Below are 20,081 nucleotides of genomic sequence, written 5' to 3'. Positions count from 1 at the left end.
ACACGAGGCTCCATGTCCTCACTGCAGATGTAGAATTCCACATAGGAGTCCCTGTTCCTGTGGGACATTTCACAGAACATCCCCACTAGTACGCTTGGAAAAACTGGTCACACCTTTCCAGGTGTAATGCTGGGTGGGTTTATGAATAGGAGAAAAATGTAAAATTACGCTCAGACTACAACGTCCACTGTACTTTCACTTTTTTTGTTCCAGAAGGGGCATCTATGCTTTTTTTTAACGGAATTATATATAATATATATATATATTTTTTTTTACTGTTTTTTAAGTTCAAACGGAACTCTGTCTCCGATAGACAGCCATGATACATGTTGCACATTTTTAATCTCTTTATGCTCCACATAATTACATACCTTCGAGCCAAAAACCATAATTAGAATAAATAATACAAAACTAACATTGTCCATAATCCTGAATCAAAGATTTAAAAGCCCAATATCTCTCAACAAGCATTGGCTAGTGCATACATAGAGCTATTGGCTTTTCCAAAGTCTGCTTGCCGTGTAGGATGCACAGGCTGCCATCCCCGAATGCTTTTCTGAAGAAAAAAAATCCATGATGTCCGACATGCAAGAGCACATGTGCAAATGGACCTGAATCCATTTTGAAATGATTTTGTTATACATTGGGGGGGAAAAACATCCCACAATGGCTATTGCGTGTAACCATGCATGCATAAATGCCTTTTTTTTTTTAAGTTGAACAAAAATAATTTCAAGATGGCCACATATGCTTGCGCACGCATGTTGGCCTTCTTGGAATTTATAAAAAAAATGTTAACCTTTAAAACTGATTTACCACGCCGAGATGTCTGACTGGCATTTCAGAACAGCAAATTAAAAAATAAAGTATGCACAGGATGCCACGCAATTAAGGCAAGGGGGCAATCCGATTACAGTGTGCAGCTGTAGCACCTTGCAAACATCACTGGGAAAAAAGCGTGTACGGACATCAAAAAGGCAAAATCAAGTGGACAGTGGGAAGCAGGCTCAGAGGGAAATGAAATTGGGAGGGGGAGTTGACAGCCTGGTAGCTGTGTGCAACTATTGGACCCTTGCAAAAAGTAAAAACATAATTAACTAAAAAATAAAGCAGTGGCAGACTGATGGAAGTGAGAAAAGCACTGAACGTCTAATTAAGAATGTCGCCTCACGCCAACTGTGGAAGTCTACAAATCATCCAATCAGAAACATGGTATGAAAGTAATGAAACAGGGATAATTAAAGAGGAAGATAAGTCAAAGAAGGAGCAAAAATTGCTCGGAAAGACGCACTTTGACTTCAGTGCATACGACCTGGTGGATAATCCCCACCACGGAGTGCCAGTCTGATTTGGACTTGCACGTCTACCTGCAATATTTGGTTACAATACCACTTGTATGATTAATACTGATCTACTGCCTATCGGACATTCGATTTGATTTGCTTCCTTGCTTGGACTGTTTTCCCAGTTCCATACAGATGCCAATAATTGGCATACGAAGTGGGAAGTGCCCTTAACCAAGGTGCACCCTTGTGACTGGCACAGATGCTTTAGAAACATGCAACCCTGAAGTCATCCAATTTTTAAATGGACGAAACGTGTTGGCTGATGGTTTTTACGAATGGAATATACCTCAATAAAAGAAGATATTAACATATGGACCACATTAACACTTATTTATACAGGAGTGCCATATTTGATTGTGATATCTTGATGCCCGTTTCTTATCCAATATATAGGTTTGCTTGTTTGTGGTGCAGCTCCGCCTCTCCTTTGTTGTTCTATATTCCCTTGTGAAGGGAGGCACCCCTTGGACAGGGGGCGCACACGGAGAAGTGCACACAATGTTGTCTAATATTTTTTGACATAAAATGCTTTGGTGATTAACGGTACAGATGCCGCACAAGTGCTTTGGTCCACTGTCCACACCTTAGGTATTCAATAAATACTGACTACATTAGTGATGAATGCCTGTGTTATGTTATGTTATGTTATAGGTTTTTATTATGCGCACAGCTACTCCAGCTAAGGAGCGTCCTGGCGCATTGACAAGAGAGTGCCTAAAAAACATAACACAGCTAAAAAGGGAATCAGGGAGGACCACTCTAAATGCATAGCACAGACTGGGGAAAAAGACTAAAACAAGAATGTTTTCAAGGCTTTCCTAAAAGCCATGAGATCCTCGAACAGGCGCAATTCCACCGGGAGGGAGTTCCAAGCTGATGCCGCCTTTACACCAAATGAACGGCCGCCCATGCGGCAGAGCCTGTATCTAGGGACTACGACCAGGGCCTGGCCCTGGGAGCGTAGAGTGCGAGTAGGAACATAAAAGGAAAGCGAGCCAGACAAAATTTCAGGGCCCATGCCTCTCAAGATCTTAAAAGCGAGGCAGAGTACCTTAAAAAGAATACGCTTCCTTATTGGGAGCCAGTGAAGGCAGCGGAGGACATTCGCGACCGAACAGAATTTAGGGAGGCCGACAATCGCCCTGGCTGCGGCATTTTGTACCCGTTGTAGTCGGGTAAGCTCGGCCTGATTGGCCCCTGCGAGAAGAGAACTCGCGTAATCCAGGCGAGAGGTGACAGTGGCCTGGATTACAAGCTGTCTGGTGGGGGCATCAAAGTACTTAAGAACAGGTCTTAAGCCTTTCAGCAGACCAAAGCAGCAAGCCGCTGTTCTTTTGGTATGCCCTACAAAGGTCAGACCCGAGTCTATCCATACACCCAGATTTTTCAGCTCCAAAACCGGCACCGGGGATGGTCCCAGCTTGGGTGGCCACCATTGGTCACCCCAAAGTTCCGCTCCCCTACCGACAACCATAACCTCTGTTTTAGTGGCATTCAGCTGGAGACAGTTCCCTGTCAACCAGCTAGCCACCTCCTTCAATCCATCCTGAAACCTGGGGGCATCCACTTCCGCATCCCCGCTGAGAGTAACCGCCAGCTGTGTGTCGTCGGCATATGAGACCATGGTTAGGCCCCACTGCCTAGCGACATCAGCTAGCGGTCTCACGTACAGATTAAACAACGTGGGACTCAGCGAGGATCGCTGTGGAACCCCCATGGCCAGTGGTTGGAAGTTGGACTTGAAGGGAGAGATGGAAACACAGAAGGAACGATCGCCGAGGTAGGAGCGGAACCATTGCAGAGCCTGCCCACCGACACCTATCTGTGGATGTAATAACTCCTGATGACCTGCCTGTGATTTAAAGGAGGGGTTAACCCTAGGCAGCATCTTGCACAGTGTAAAATCTCCCACAATAATTTATTTGTAGATAAGATTTGAAACAGAACAAGCACCATACTTCTCTTGTTCAACCCCAGACAGTAGAGTTAGTGTGCTCCATGCCTTGGCGCAGGCAGTATGTGGACTCCATGAACCACAACCTGAGTATGAATCCCCAGCAGGCTCTGTGATGAGTGTGTTAATGAGCTGCGATTCCAGATACAGGGTAATTTGCTCCGTGTAGACTTTGCAATTAAACTCTCCCTTGCATGTTAACATCCCCAGGTCTCCTTGATGTAGAGCGATGCTCAGATTCAAGGGTAAGCTTGCAAGGGACCCACTTTTTGCCGGTGTAAGGTGCAATCAGGGGTCTGCGTCTACAGACTCAGACACCACTCGCACATGTGATCTGGAGCATGGCACTGATGCAGAGGGTGAACGTGGACAGGGCCTTTGCATCTCAATCTGGGACTATTCGGATGATGTATAGGCAGGTGCTTTTTAAAGGGTGGCTCTTTTGCCAAAAGTCTGCGCCTGTATGGTCCCTTTAGCTGGAGGGGTAGCTCTGCTGTGAAGGTCTAAACCTATGTGGTCTGCATGGTCACCTGCTGGAGGTCGGAGCCCATACAGTCCTTGCAACCGGAAGGGTGTAGAGGGTCTGAGCCTGTGCAACCCTTGTAGCTAGAGGGGTGGCTATGCTGTCGAACGTCTGAGTTTGTGTAAGTCACGTGAGCATGGGCATGGCTCGGATGCTCAAAGTCTGAGTCTGGATAGTTTAAGTAACCAGCGGGGTGGCTCGAAGGCCGGAGCTTTGTATCGCGCCTGTGCCCAGAGGGATGGCCTGCTGTCTAAGGTCTGAACCTGTATAGTAGTTCATGAAACAGGAAGGGGAACATTGCTGTCAAAGGTCTGAGCCTGTATAGTCCTTGAAACTATGGGGGTGATTTTGCTGTCAAACGCCTGCACAATTTCGGCAGGCATAGGGATGGCTCGGATGTCGCAGGTCGGAGTCTGTACAGGTCAAGTAACCGGAGGGGAGGCACTGTGTCGAATAGTCCCAGCTTGTACAGTTCATGTAACAAGGAGGATAGGATAGCTCTGCTGTCAAAGGTCAGAGCCTTTACAGTCCTTGTAGGCAGAGGGGTAGCTCGGGTGTGGCAGGTTTGAGGCTGAATGGCTCTTGTAGCCGGAGGGGCGGCTCTACTGTCGAAGGCTGCGGCTGGTGCTGGTAAAAAGAGGAGTGGGTCTCCTGTCGAAGGTCCGCGCCTGTGCAGTCTGTAGAGCAGTAGGGTATAGCAGTAGTGTGCAGCGCTGCAGTGAGATCTCTGCATCGGAGGATGGCCTCACACCCGAGCCCTACAGTGTGTACCTCCTTTGAGATGCGCGTCAATGCGCTGTCCGTCAGTGTCTAACGCCTGTAGGGTGTGTGAAAACAATCTTTCAGGCAGATGCTCGGTCGCCACCACTGATCGATGAACATTTTAGTAGTTTCGCTCTGTGACAGGAGGGGAAGGCGCTGCTGTCTATCATTCCAGGGCCTCTATGAGCAAAGCCAGGCACGGGAAGCACGGAGGGAGCAAGGCAAGACTGAACATGCCCCGGGCTGACCCCCCAGCTCTTGGGGACACAGTGCGTGCTGAGTGCTCTCGGACACGACATGCTCCGGGCTCTGTAAAGTGAAGGGCAGTCACTTTACCCTCGGAAAGAAATTCCTCGAAAGGAGCGGTTTGAAAATTAATCTTCCGGGGAATGACGCGAGCATGGGAAATGGCAATTTCTACAAGTTAAACTGTAACTAAGTGTCTTGCTCACTGTGTATCTGAAGCGCACGGTGAAGGGCACGTTAATAATTGTTAAAGTTAAAGAATACGACGCAGTGCTCTGTTATGACCGCCCCTCCCCCTCTTCTGCCCTTCTCCGACCCAGTCGCTTCATAAACTCCCACCGCGAGGTCTAGCGGAGGAGAGGGGCCCATCGACGACAGGTGACACGGCGGCCTCTGACAGAGCTGGGGACTGGGGTTCACAAGACTCAAAACTGCCCGCAAAAGCCCAGCGCTACCACCCGGTCGTCTCATGACGACGGAGACAAGGCTGCATTCTCTATTTCACATAAAAAGTCAGAATGCCAACGACTCTCCCATGGCAAGAATAGGGGAGCAGGGCCGACAGCCGGTCCCCCCACGAGCTCCCCACCCCCTCGTGTCTTCGTGCAAATGGCACAGGCCACTAGTTAGGGGGACAGGGATAGGTGGGCACCGGGGCGGGGTAGCTAGGAGAAGATACACAGTCATAGTGATGAAGGTGCAGTTATTACAGTTTGTGGACTCCATTTTTGGCAGTGGGTAGACCGGTTTAGTCGACGTGAGGAAAGGTAGCAGTCTGGTTCAGGCTAAGTATTTTATGTAAACACGGAGTCAGCGGTGTGGCCAGGGAAGCCTTGCGCATGTCGTGGCCAACTGGGAGGCCTGACCCTACAAGGCTTGGTGTTCTCGGTGAGGCTTGGGTAGGTATTGTTCAGCTGCAAAAGACTGGTTGCAAGTGGTGTGCCTGATGCTGCTGTGGCATACTCCCCTACAAGGAGCAGAAGCCATTTTATGTGGGGGGATGAGCACGGTATGTTGGTTGATGGGACTGTGGAGCACGATTCCCTCAAAGAAGGAGAAGACTGTAAAGTCGGGGGCTCTAGGCCCGCGTACTTGGTAAAAGGATGACACAGACACAGGGTGTATGGTACTAGACCTGGCCATGAGCCTGTGCACTTTTATTGGCAGGGTCACCTGACAGTTGATGCCGGTGTTGGATGGGTGTGGGTTGGGCGTATGGCCAGCCCTCAAAGGAGTGGCTGGTAGACTTGTGACTGTTGAGCCACTAGAACGTGTCCAGCAGGACTCTACAAAGACCTTACCTGGGGAACGGAGGCTTGAGGAATGGTGTGGGGCACTGTTGAGCGACGGGAAGTCTGGAATCCATGGCCGCACCAGCAGCGTGAATACAATTGCAGTAATTAAGTAAGAAGGCGGAGTTAAGAGGAGGTCGGAGTGGGGCGTGAACAGAACAGCAGTGTCAGTTGGCCGACGAGTTGGGAAGCAGCTTGAGGAGCGTTGAGAAGGTGGTTGGGGAGCTTCAGAATGATGCATTACTGCCAGAGAGCCAGCAAGTGATGCTCTATATGCAAAAAGTTGTATTTTTTAGGAAACCATGATGCTTTTGAGAGTGGAGCGATGGGAAACATAGAACCTAATAGCAAAGTCCATGTAAGTTTAGACAATGAGGAATTACCAGACCCAATTCCTCATGGGCACAGCAGGGTAATGGAGGTGAACCAAACCACAGGAGAGGCTGTGTAACTGATGAATTTGAAGGCCATGTGGCGAAAAGTCTGTCACCGACAGGAAAGAGAAAACATTCACCAGTCCATGTCCTGATCAGTCTTTGCCAGTGGCCAAATGTTTACAGACAGGAACATGCAGGTCGAACATTGTTCAGAAAAAGGGTCAGCAGGCGTGGATACCAGAGGAGGAAGGTCCGATAGGAAATGTAGGAGCTGCTATAGCTTTAGATACCACAGGCAATGAAGCTCTCTCGGGTTTAAGCAGCCTGAGGGGGATAAGAAGTCAGATACTGGTGGATAGGTCATAAGACAGTATCCAGAGACCAACAGATTGCAATACAGCTCCAGGACATTGGCCCGGCGCACAGGGCGAGCCTGTGGCAGCTGTCCCTGCTACGGGGAACAAGGTTTCACAAGAGAGCCCATACCAACGAGATAGTGGAGGTTATATGATGATGGTGGAGGAGACGGAATGAGACCAGATGTGAGTCGCGAGTGCGGTAGGGAGGGAGGGAGATCTGTTGGAACTGAATTATGGGGATGAATGGGAAGAAGGCGAATTAAAAAAGTGGTGATGATCGAGGAGAGGTGAGGCAGAAGATGCTGAATGAAGGGACTCAAAGTTTAACGATTAAAAGAGGCAGGTTGGATGCATTTCAGAAGCCAAGAGCATAAGGCGGGATCACCATCTGTGGCAGAGGAACGACGCAAAGGTGCTGGCCAGCAAGTAAAGAAGTGCCTTCGGAGCAAAGAAAGAAACTGCCCAACAATAGGGCAGTTGGTATGGAATGACAATGGTGAGGAACCGGTTAAAGGTCGACAAAATCAGTGGGGGTTGGTGAAGTTGTAATTAATATTGATGGGCGGGATAAGGTGGTAAGGGAAAATATGCAATGGGGGAGGACAACATAGTTAGGGCACAGAAAACAATGGAAGGATTTAGGTGTGATAATGATATACAATCTGATGACAAAATGGGTACAGAAAAATGTTGAGATAAGAAAGCAGATGAGGCGGAGGATGTTCATCATACAAAAATTGCCAATTATGGGTTTGGCTGTGGCACTGGGGTCACATATTTTGGACAAAATAAAAAACGGAATTTGGAAACATCAATATGTGGAATTGGCAAGGAGACCAAGGGTGCCAATCACAGTGGATAATTGGGCATCACATTTTTGGGTTTTTGCAATTATTTACTGTGAGGAACATGGTGACAGGGCAGTTGCTTTATTAAACTATATTGACCTAATTTGTACAGCTCAGATGTACTTGGGGTGGGGGTGATATGCATGGTTCAGATATGATGAAGAATTCATGGCAAGGCTTAGTCTAAATCCAGCCAAGCCTTGGAGAGATGCCGATTCGGATTTCTGGCTTCGGTGGACAGCATCCACACACCCGCCAGCGTATAAACATAAACATAAATGCTCCAAGTGCGGTGGTAGACACCTTTGTAACACAGGTGAACAGTGTTGGGCTCCTAGGGGTAGAGGACATCAGTTACAACCTGTAACAAAGGGCACATACTCTGGTTAAGGTTGACACTTTATGCCAGTGGCCATTATATTCAATCCAGTTTTTTGGCTGCCTCCCTATTTCGAGTTTTAAGGAAGGTCTTCAATTAGGTTATCAAGGGCTTGATATCAGAAAGCGAGCAGATAACTTAAAAAAAAAAATCAGCAAAAGAGTTAACTGACATTGTAAAAGCTAAATTGGATAAAGAACTGAAAGAAAGAGGATAGCTGGACCATTATGGTAATGGCCTCTACCCGATTTAATGATTTCCCCACTGGGGGTGGTCCAAAAGAAAGAACAAGTTGAGTTCCAGCCAGAGGATACATTAGTAAATTATTCCATTGAAGAACAGGAAAGCACAGTGATAAACACTTCAACTGATAATGCTATCAGATTGGTAAAGTCTGGGGAAGAGGGTGCTGAAATAGCTCGAAGTGAAAAGTTAAAGAAATCCAGTGTTGTTTGGATAGCGTGATTGGCTTGAAAAAGCAGCAATGCATTGGATTCAGAAATTACTTAATTATCTTAATTTTTCACACAGAGTTGCGAGAGCGGGGAGGACCCTCTACAGGCGATAATGTTCTGCTAAGCCAGGGGCAAGTTTGCCTGTCTTGGCAGGATATCAAGAGAATTAGGAGATGTCAAAATAAACAACTAGAAGTTGCTGTTTATTTGTAGGTTGACCAGGTTTGGTTACTGTTTCTACCATTTAATTGTCTCTATTTCACGTTCTGTTCTGGTCCAGACACTGAAAAAGCAGTTACTTGGATTGTAGGACAATCATTTGTAAAATGGGCAGCAGAGTATGCAGACCAGCAAATCTATGGTCGGTCATTGGGACTTGTGAGTACTAGGCATACAGTGCTGGGGTGGGGGTGGGATAGGAGTGGTCTGAAATGGGGAAACGTATTGCCTCTACTGGTGGAATGTTTCTCCAATAGACGGTGTCTCGCACATTTCAGAGAAAATAATCTTGTCAGGCTGTCAGCTTTGACGTTGCTCCAACAAATGGAGGATTTGTTGTTACTCAAAAGCATGTGGTCCGGCATCAGCATTGTATGGAAGAAGTTTGTTCCAAGAAAACACTGGAAGGGAGCATTCAAACACTGCTATGGATAAGGCTCGGAGGAAATGGAGTAGAGCTACAGACCAGACAGAGAGCAGGGGGGGGGGGGGTGGGGGGGGCTGCACACAGAGCTAGGGGCTACTGAGAGAAAGAGGCTGTACAATGAGCCAGAGACTGCATACTCCGAAGGGGGGGGGGGGCGAATTAATACATGGGAATGGATGTTTCAGTTATATTAAAGTAATTGATGATTACAGTATCTATTACAGTGCCATGAGCATGGAGCACCCCCTCCTCCCGCCGAGTAACAAGTCACAAAACAAGTAGGTCTAAAAAAGTGCGGTACAGTAGGGACATATTCTATATGTCACGATCATTGGGACTTCTGAGTACCAGGCATGAAGTGCTGGGGGTGGGGTGGCGAGTGGTCTGAAATGGGCAAACGTATTGACTCTACTGGTGGAATGTACCATAAAAAAAACTCTGCATCACATGATGTGTCACGCAATGTAAAAAACATTGTGGTTATGTGCGGCCTGCCTAAAGAGTTGAGGGATTTAAAAGCAAAAAAACTAGCAATGGAGAACATAAATGCATAAACAGCTGGCTTTTTTGGTATTTCTATATCCAACTACCGTTATTTGCCAAATTAGCCAATGGTTGGTAGAGAACGTAAAACAAAGAAATCTATGTTTATATAAACATTGATACTACAGCATACACCCTCTGCCCAGCATGGTATCAAACTGGGGCAGATGACGGCCTCCACCTGTGCCATGCATGCTCGGAGACATCTGGGGCAGAGAGGGGACCATCAACCTCTACCTGGTGTGGCACAGATCTACCACCTGGGGCCCGAGCGTCAGATCCACCTACTGGAAACTCAGACCAATACTGTAAGTCAACCTTCCCATCACTGATTAAGTTTATAATAGTACCACGCTTCAGCACCAGGTGGGCGACGCTCTTCAGCCCACAACACTTCTTCCGCAATTGAAAAATCTGGAAATGTTTGCCTTTTTTGTATTTAATTAACACAAACTGTTACACGAGCTAAGTAAGGCTTACGAGCACCAGAAAACGAAGACCAGATACTGGAGGGCAAACGTGAGCTGCATGCTTCTTATAAGTTGACATAGCCCACTAGATGACAAGCGATAGCTGCCATCTTGGTTGTAAAAATGACAGCTCTATTAAATCTCTTTGTAATTATACGTGGGGAGCCATAAGAGCAAGAAACTTCCAGTTTTCACTGCCATTTGCCACTCCATCTGCCCTATTGCTTCAAGTGTAAACAGTACATTATTTTTTAAAAGCAACACCCCTGCCTCGACATTCTGATAATCCCATTACATTCTATTTAGTAGCCACCTTCGTGCCATTTCCCCTTGGTAAGGCTTTGCTTCAGGACCAAAGCAACAAATGGAGATTCATGGAAATGAAGGCGGCCTTGGCCGACTGCTATAGTCCTAGAGTCCCATGTTCGGAGCCACTATGGACAACCACTACGACAGACAGAGGGCAATTATTAAGCACAGCAGCCAGCACAGACTCTTGAGTAATATGTGGTAGAGAAGGGGGGGCCTCACCACGACTATGACGATATAATAGTCTACAGTTAAGTTTTAGTTAATGATGAACCTTCTGACCCAATGAGGTATGGCAGTGTCTCATAGGCATGGCCATGTGTTTATTTATTTTATTTTACAGGCATGCAGTAAATAGGTAGGGATCAATTTCAGGCCTGAATAAGACCATGGGCCCCATGGGCAACGTAATAGGCCTACACATGTTGGCAGATGAGAAGAATACACATTTCCTAGTACCCACTGGATATACCCCCCATACCTGTATTAATAAAAAGACATTTCTTTGGGTCTACCCTCAAAGCAATTTTAGCTTCTGGATCCCTTTGAGGATCTAGCTTTATTTATTAAAAACTTTCTCCAGAAAGAGGTTGAGTCCATCCAGGCAGGATTTTCTTACAAGAACAGGCTAAGGTTACCCCGGATACACCATGCCACAAAAGAGTGGGTGACATTTCCATATCCAGCTGGGTTCCTTGAAAAAGACTGCAAAACACCCAACATACAAGATGGGCCAACTTTAAATCAGAGTTGCGTGTGAAAACACAGAGGCCGTTCTAACGGTGGTGGCGGCTAAGGTGATGACCGCATTGACATATGGCGCAATGGTGTTTAAGGACAACCTCTATGAGTAGTTAGACAAACAGCAATGTATTTGCTATCAGCATATCTTCGTCCATCCAGATTGCACTGGCCAGTCACAAATCAGGATAGATTTAAAATTGCCATAGCCAGATCTGATTTTAAATGCCAAATTTATTATTAACTCCTCAACGATGCAAATGGCCCCAACAGGCACGATGAAACATCTGCTCTGGGAGAAAATCCAGTCCCCAGTTCAACATGGGGTCTGCTACTGGCAATCTCAATGAAGGCCTTAAGTGCGGAAGATCTACTAATAAAACAGTTTACCGTTGAGGACCATAGCAAAATTGCTAACAAAACAAGCTAACATAATCTAATGAGAACAGGACTTAAGCGACAAAATCCAAACATCATGGCATCTGGGCTGCCAACCTCTACTCTCACTGCCCTCTCACTGCCCTCTACCCAATTACCTGCACTCGCCGCTCCCCTACCATGCAAAGAATGCGCTCTGGCCTAATCTCCCTAAGAGGCTATTGGTATGATCGTAATGAGGGAGAAGTCGATGCACGGTGCAGCACAACAGAAGAGTCCTTAATACACAGATCCGACCAATACTTCGAATCCTAAACATAAGGACATGGGGGTTCGCTGTCCTTACTGGCCTTCTAGGAGAATCAGGTCAGCTATCTGGGCGTTGAATAAAGTTTATGAAATCAGTAACAGGAAACCTAAAAATGCCCCAAGATGTCTGCTGAAGCCTAGGACACATCAACCACAAATTTGTTTGAGGCACAAACTATGTCCTATTTTTAGAAGACCTTTATATTACAAGCACACCTGACGCACATACCCCACAGAGCCCCACCTGTCCAATAAGGAACTATGAAGCAGTGTGTGTTTTTAAGACAGCTGATTGTTATGTCATCATTTACGAACCTGTTTGAGGCAGAAATTATGTTTTATAATCTGAAACACTTTAAAGCAACCCATTGCCACTCCATGAATTACAAGCCTGCTTGAGACACAAATCACGTTTTAATATTGAAAGCACGACACACTTTTGGATTTTAATGAACTGCACTTAGTGGGCCACACCTTAATGGTATGGACTTTCACTGATCACATTGTAGGGCCTTCTTTTATTACACTCTGCTATTGTATGTTTTATTCAGCTTTTTTTCTCAGCGCCTTTTTTTTCCTTGGCAGAGATGTAATAGTCTTTACTTACTTACTTCCATATCCAGTAATACTGGTTCCAGCAGGACCCCACTAGTTCGCTATTCGTCTGTTTTACCAGACTCATTGAGAGATACCTGTACGAACAACTCCAATATTTTTTTAGGTACCCTATAAACCACAGGTCAAGGAGAAATCGACAGACGGAAATCCATCAAAGCTTCACTGGGGCGGATTACTATGTACCACATTATTTTAGGGGAACTATCACAAATCCTTAGATCATCTCCCAGCAGGGGATGAAATAAAACATTTGTAAATGATCTCAGGATGGTTGAGAGCCTTTGAAAAAGCCAGGGATGTCTGGGGCTGCCATATCACACTACATAAGGATCTGGGCAGACTAAGGGTCTGACGAGAAGCAATTGCTGTTGTGGGCTGAGGTCTCCATTCTTAAGATGCTTAAACATAAGTACATAGACACCTCACCTTTGACATCGCTGAAGCTAGGCTCCGAGAAGGCATCTTCTATGTCGATGAGCGTGCCCTCGGAGCGGCACCGCGGGAGATTGCTGGAGTTAGCCGCACGGATTCTTTGGGCAGCCATGTTTGTCCGTCGCATCCGGCAGCACTAGGGTTTCATGATGCTCTGTTATGACATGTCTGCCAGCTGCTGGTCCACATCCTGCCACACGACTCCAGTGTAAGATTGGTGTTACTGATCAGATCACAGCGCCCAACCACAGCACCCAACTACGGAAGTGGCTTCCCAATCTCATTGGCAGAACTGAGATCTTGCTAGCAGCTTTCAAATCCTGAAGTCTCCAAACAAGGTTGATCTCCCCAAACATTCACAGACCTAAATGGAAAAGAAAAAAGTATTAATCAGCAATATAGTTATAGCAAGAACTCCAGCACCTGAAGCAAACTAGTGCTTTTCCTTTTCAAGTAAAGAAGCTTAAATTGGACTCTCCTCTCCTGTGGAAACTCACATTTTACTTGGGAGTGACTAAGGGTCAGAGGTCAGGTGGAAACCATACACTTACAAGAAACTGATTTGCAGCCCAGAAAATGAAACATGGCAAGTGAAGCATTCGAGCAGGCTTCTACAATCGGGAGCTGGTGAGCTACTGGTAGCTCTCCAGTTACCTCTAAGTAACTCTGCGGTGTGCAGCACAACCTACTACATTAAAGGATTTGTCTAGTTGAATTTTATTTATATCAAAATACAAAAGCATGTTAGCAAGAATTATGTGCATTTTTAGATCTCATAAACTGATGTTTGGAGAAAAATGATTGAATTTCCAAAATATATCTGCTATTTCAATGACAAATCATGCAGCGTTGGGGGTGTTATAAGCTTAGTGCTAGGTGCATTGCAGCTATGGCTGTTATGCATTACCCACATGGAGGCATTCCACACCAACAAAGCCTTTTTATTACATAACTCGCAGTCATTCCTGACAAACTGAGGTGATCACTGCAGGCAACCGTGCATAATGTGAACCCTAATGTGATCTTGCCTAATGTGGCCGCAACTACAACTCTAACAATAATAGTAGCTCCGGGTGATTTTCATTGAACATAAATTGATCTTATTACAGAAAGGTTGGAGACCCCTGCACTAGAGACTTTCCCAACCTGTAAACTTTGGCCTGTGTGATTTTTGTCTTGGAGGCTACAGGCAGCTGCATGCGAGTGATATATATACACACTAATTTAAACGTTTTATTCAGACTGTGAACTGAACATTACTATGGTTTTTGGAAGGCGCAAGGCCTTCGGAGTGTCTCAGTCACTACTGTTCCACTCTTCACACTTCTCTTCTGCAGTCTTTGTAAGATGTTCATGCTCTTTTCTCGTCTCATCTTTCTGAAACATTCACTCTGTATCTCGCTCATCTATTTCCTCTTTAGCACCATCTTTTTACTCTAAGCTGCATGTGGTTCCTTGCATTTCCTTCAATTAAACCAACCCCCCCCCCCCCACACACACACACAATCCACCCACTCACCCATATGCATACCATTTTCTTTAACTTTCCCCATTTCATTATTTTGACAGCTGTTACATGCTTCACAACGCATAAAATCACTATACAAGTGGCACACCTTACCATTGTTCTGGGCTCTCTTCAGAGAGGCCAATGATTGGAAAAGCAGTATTCCAATCCCCTTTATAATTCACTGACAGGCAATGTGAGAAACCTGCACTGCGTTCCGCTTGTACTTCGCAGCTCTCAGCCATGGCCTACACACAGCTACATAGGAGTGACTCTTCACACTACACATGATACACGAGTAATATGTTGCATGAAAAAACTACAGACATACCATCCTGGAAAAAGAAAATTCTCTTAGGGAATGCAAAAGTAAGTAAAAAGTGAAATGTAAACAGAAACTATACTGCTGCATGCAGGCAGGCAGAGTAGTGTGTTTTTGCTGGCTGTGAACAGAAGTGCAGCACAAGGGTGAGGCGAGGGGGAAACAGGACATTTACAGATGCAATCCCCATCCCCCTTTGCACAACGGCACAGGTTAGAGGAAGAAGACACTGTTTTTAGGTTGAGCCTGGGCAGCGCAGGCGCTGCGAAGCATGCTGTATTCAGGTAGGGACTTGAAGCTCCGCCTATTCTCCGCCCATATTTTTCATTGGCTTGTGTCATTGTCCACTGTAAACTGTAGCTGTTTATAGGTCAATAGGCTTAGTAGTCTCTCCTTAGTACTGCCTGGTCTCATTTTGTAACCTCCCATGGCAACACCCCAGTTGTGTGGTTACTCTGTAGGCCTAAATTACAGCCTCCGAGCACTATTTTCTCAAATATCTTTGTCTTGCCTGACACGCTCTCTTCCAACTCTTTTTAAAAAAATGTATAGCACAGGCGCCGAGCGCATTTGCAATGCAATAGGTCTTGCATTTGCAAAAGTTTAAGCTATTGGCATTGTAAATGACAATGCCTTTTAAGTATTCGTTTTAAAAACAACACATAAATAAAATTCATTGTCGTCATTTCTGTTATGTTATGTTATTTATTCTTTTGTATAGCGCAACGGTTACTCAAAAAGAGTGTCCCGGCGCTTTAGGTAAGGGAAAGTAATGCAGGATAACATAACACATTTAAAAGAAAGTAAACGACACGCAGACAATAAAAAAGAGAAACTACCTGGAAGACTACTGAGAGAACAGCCAGGTTTTGAGCCCTTTCCTAAACTCCAGAAGAGTAGTAGCCCCCCGCAGTGGGAGCGGCAACGAATTCCACATCTGTGGGGCCAATAGACTAAAGGAGCGGCCCCCCAGGCGGGCCCTCTTAACACGAGGAACCACCGCCAAGAGTAGAGATTCCGACCTCAGCGAGCGAGCCGGATGATAAAAGGCCAGTCTCTTTTGGAGATACTTTGCCCCCACCGCGTGGAGCGCCTTGTAGGCCAAAGTCATAGCCTTGAAGGCAATCCGTTTGCGGATGGGTAGCCAGTGCAGCGTCAGCAGTAGCCCAGAGACGCTGGTACGTCGATTTAGACCAAAAATGGCCCTGGCCGCCGCATTCTGCGCAACTTGAAGCCGCTGTAGTAGGTACTCTGGTAGGCCCAGGTAAAGAATGTTGGCATAATCCAACCTGGAGCCTATCAGAGCCTGCACAGTCAGCCTCCTATGCTCCTCTGACAGAAGAGGCAAAAACCTCCGCAGCATTTTTAATAGGCCGAAGCAGGTACCGGTCACCCCAAGGATCTGGTCTTTCATCGTCAGCCCCTTGTCCATCTTAACCCCCAAGTTTTTAGCCATAGGGGAAGAGCCGGACGGAGGGAACATGGCGACGGGCCACCAGGCCTGCCAGCTAGGCTCTGTATCGCACCCGAAAAAGAGTACCTCAGATTTATCGGAATTGCACTTGAGGCTGTTCAGTTGGAACCATGTAAACACAGCCCCAAGGCAATTCCGGATACTCTCCCCGTCAAAGTCTGCCCCTCTCTCGCAAGAGAAAAGGAGCTGGGTGTCGTCGGCATACGACACGATCCGGGCACCAAATGACTCCGCCACCGCCGCCAAAGGGGTCATAAAGATGTTAAAAAGGGTCGGGCTCAATATAGAGCCCTGAGGGACCCCGACTCCCAATGGCGGCATCACGGCGGAGTCAGGTGATGTCCAGACCGTTTGCCGGCGGCCGGCTAAGAAGGACGAAAACCATCTGAGCACCGTCCCCCGCAGACCAATCTCAAAGAGTCTTGCGAGAAGGCCATCATGGGGGACGGTGTCAAAAGCCGCCGACAGATCCAACAACACCAGCATTACTTTGCCCCCGGAATCCAACACCCCTTTGATGGTTTCAGAAACCTCAAGGAGCGCGGTCTCGGTGCTACGATTAGAGCGAAAGCCTGACTGGGAGTCATGAAGAATCTCGTGGGACTCCAAAAAATTGGAGAGCACCGACTGAACGTGCTTCTCCAAGATTTTTACCAGAGCCGGCAACAACGAAATCGGCCTGTAGTTAGCCGGGACCTTAGGATCAAGCCCAGGTTTTTTAAGTAGCGGGATGACCATGGCTTGCTTCCACACGGACGGAACCACTCCCTGACTCAACGAAAGGTTGAGGAGGGGGTTCGCCAGTGGATTAATCACCTCCGCCAATTTACCCAAGAGCTTAGCTGGGCAAGGGTCCAGCGGAGACCCAGATTTTAAATTGCCCATAAGCGCTAAAGAGGCGGGGGCTGGCAACGATGGAAACTCAGCCAGTAAAGCACACCGTGCGGCAGAGGAAAGCGTGTCGACCTCGGACACCGGCGGCCTAACAGGTACTACAGATGAAAATGAGTCCTGTATAAGTTTTATCTTGCTAGTAAAAAAACAGGCAAGATCCGCCGCCCAAGAACCCAAGGGCACCTCTTCCAATGTGATAATCCGAGGGGAGATGAATTCTCTGACGATGGTAAAAATCTCCTTACTGGAGTTCGAGGCGGCTTCGATTCTCCCCGCAAGATAGGCTTTCTTTGCGAGGCGGATGTCCCGGTGGTAGACCTTAACCACAGCCTTATAGGCGGACCTGTCCATGCTGTCATAGCGAGCCCGCCAGGCCCTTTCGGCTACCTTGCACTGCTGCCGTGTAGCCCACAGTGCAGGAGTAAACCAAGGGGCTGACACCCGCTTTGATGTCAGGCGGGGGGGCTGCATCGGGGCCAGGTCATTAAGCCTCTCCGTAAGCCAATCCTGCAAGGACTCCAAGTCCCTCTCCAGCTCACCTGAGAGAGGACAAGGATGGTTCGAAGCAGCCTGAGCCAGCATCTCAGGGGTTACTCTACAAAATGCTCTGAAAGCTCGTCCCCGTTGCTGTGGGACAGGGGCGGACGGCCTGGCAGTGCCACTGATTACAAATTTGGCAAGCCAGTGATCCGACCACAAGACCGGGAGAATCTCTTTCACCACCAAAGGGGATGTAGAAAAAACCTGGTCAAGAGTATGCCCCTTAGCATGAGTCGGCCCCTGCAAATGAGGTATAAGGCCCAAAGGATTCATGGCCTCCGAAAGCTTTATAGCAGCGGGGTCAGACGGATCATCCATCCGGATGTTAAAGTCCCCCGCCACTAAGCAGTGTTCTGCTCTCAGGGCCAGACCCAACAACACAGAATCAAGGTCTGCAAAGAAAGTTCCGAGCGGGCCAGGGGGTCGATAGACCAACAGACCCTTCACTGACTGGTGCGGCGCTAGCATGAGTGAAAAAGCCAGCGATTCCGAGCCACGGATATCCTCCGTGGATAAGACGGTGCACAACGTGCCCTTCCTCACCACCAGTGCGACCCCACCGCCCCTGCCCTTCGCTCTATCCTTCCTGAAGATGTTATACTCAGGCGGGATTGCCCTTGCCACATCGGGGTTGGAGGATTCTCCCCACCAAGTCTCCGTCACCATTAAGCAGAGTGGCTTCTCTGTCTCGAGAAGCTCAAAGATGTCTTGCGCATGACTGCACGCCGATCTGGTGTTTAGCAGCATGCAGGCATACTCTGCGCCAACTATGATACTAGACGGGGCTGAAGACAAAGCCCGGTTAGGGCGCCAGCCACAGCCCGGGCAACGAGACTTACCCCTATGGCGGCCCGCAAAGACAGAACAGCAACAACTCTCCCTGTGATTCAGAGAGCGCAGCTCCTCACATGTGTATCGCACCAAAAGTGCGCCAGATTTACACATGCTAAAAAAGGCAGAGACCCGCCCGAGACGCCTCCGGGACGCTGACGAGCGCAGACGGGCAGGACTCAGGCTTGACTCCGGCGCGAGTCAGGCGCTACCGCTGCGCGTCACCGCTGCGCGACTCGAGCGAGCTTTAAGTAGGGCTCACCTGTGGTCATTAACAGCGCTGGAGCGCTGAACCAGTGTCACACTCATTTACAATGCCAATAGCTCAAACTCTCGTAAATTCGAGACCTAATGCATTGCAAATGCTTGTTCTGCAGAGTCCTTAAGCAAAGCCGTTTTGCTAGTGTTAGGATATATGCGAAATAAACTGCTACAAAAAGGTACAGTTTTTGGATAGATGTAGCGAAGTGAAACATTGGCAACGTTTTGCATAGACCTTCATGAAAGTTGCAAAATAAATAAATACAAACATTTATAAACAACTTATCCAACTTGTAGCCAGAACTCAGTAGCCTTCCGGCACTGGAACATGTTATCTGAAAGTTATTAACAGATTGTGCAACTCGCATGAACCCACTGAGCTATCTTACTTGTTGCATAGTCATTCTAACGGTGACATCCATGGGGTGGGGTAGAGGCGACCGCGGTCACATTTCACTGGTCAGCAAGCTCAGTGCAGACACAATGTCCATTCCACAGCGAGGAATCAGCCGTAATAACAAGAATGGTCCAATTCAATGCTGCTCACCGTGACCCCAGAGGGTTGAAAGGACGAGGGGGCCGAGGGAGCTTTGGCATCCACCAAACGTCACTTCCTGCTCTAACCAGTGATCACTCAGAGAATGCACTGGCTCGGTAACCGCGGGGCCCTGCGGTGCGATACAGAATGAAATGCTGCTAAACATCTGTGCACGCCACGGGAACAAAAGGAGGTGTGCACATACCCACACTCACATGATCAGCCAGTGCACTGGATGTGGAGCAAAGACCACAATTGGCGCATAAACTGTCTCACGAATGGGTCACGTCACCATGATACCGAGACAAACACGGGCCCCCTCTGAGAGGAGTCACCCAGGCGAACGATGGATGGCAGGATACGGCCGCTAGCTCGACCGCCACGAGTAACATGTGCAAACAACTGACCCGTGTCAAGCAGTTCATACTGAACACAGGGGCGGCGCCATGGGAGGGGGGCGGGGGGCGGAGAGCGAGAAAGAGAGAAAGAAAGAGAGAGAACGAAAGGGAAAGAGAGAAAGAGAGAGAGAGAGAGAGAGAGAGAGAGAGAACGAAAGGGAAAGCGAGAGAGAGAGAAAGAGCGAGAGAGAAAGAGAGAGAAAGAGAAAGAAAAAAGAGCGAGAAAGAAAAAGAGAAAGAAAAAAGAAAGAGCGAGAAAGAAAGAAAGAGCGAGAAAGAAAGAAAGAGCGAGAAAGAAAGAGCGAGAGAAAGAGCGAGAAAGAGCGAGA

The 20,081-nt window shown here is 47.5% G+C and overlaps 1 protein-coding gene across 1 annotated transcript in view; it reads right to left on the bottom strand.

The window, feature by feature from the left end:
* SH3BP4 (SH3 domain binding protein 4) overlaps window positions 1-20,081 on the bottom strand; it is a 148,910-nt gene that overhangs the window by 21,443 nt on the left and 107,386 nt on the right. The window contains exon 2 of the mRNA XM_078681382.1: window positions 12,982-13,351. Coding sequence (XP_078537508.1) covers window positions 12,982-13,114 — 133 coding nt within the window. The 5' untranslated portion in view covers window positions 13,115-13,351. The remainder of the gene's footprint in view (window positions 1-12,981; window positions 13,352-20,081) is intronic.

The sequence above is a fragment of the Lissotriton helveticus genome, chromosome 3_1 (assembly GCF_964261635.1).
Source record: "Lissotriton helveticus chromosome 3_1, aLisHel1.1, whole genome shotgun sequence".
NCBI classification, from domain to species: domain Eukaryota; kingdom Metazoa; phylum Chordata; class Amphibia; order Caudata; family Salamandridae; genus Lissotriton; species Lissotriton helveticus.
The sequence above is the reverse complement of the archived record's forward strand: the minus strand, read 5'-3'. Positions and strand labels throughout refer to the sequence as shown.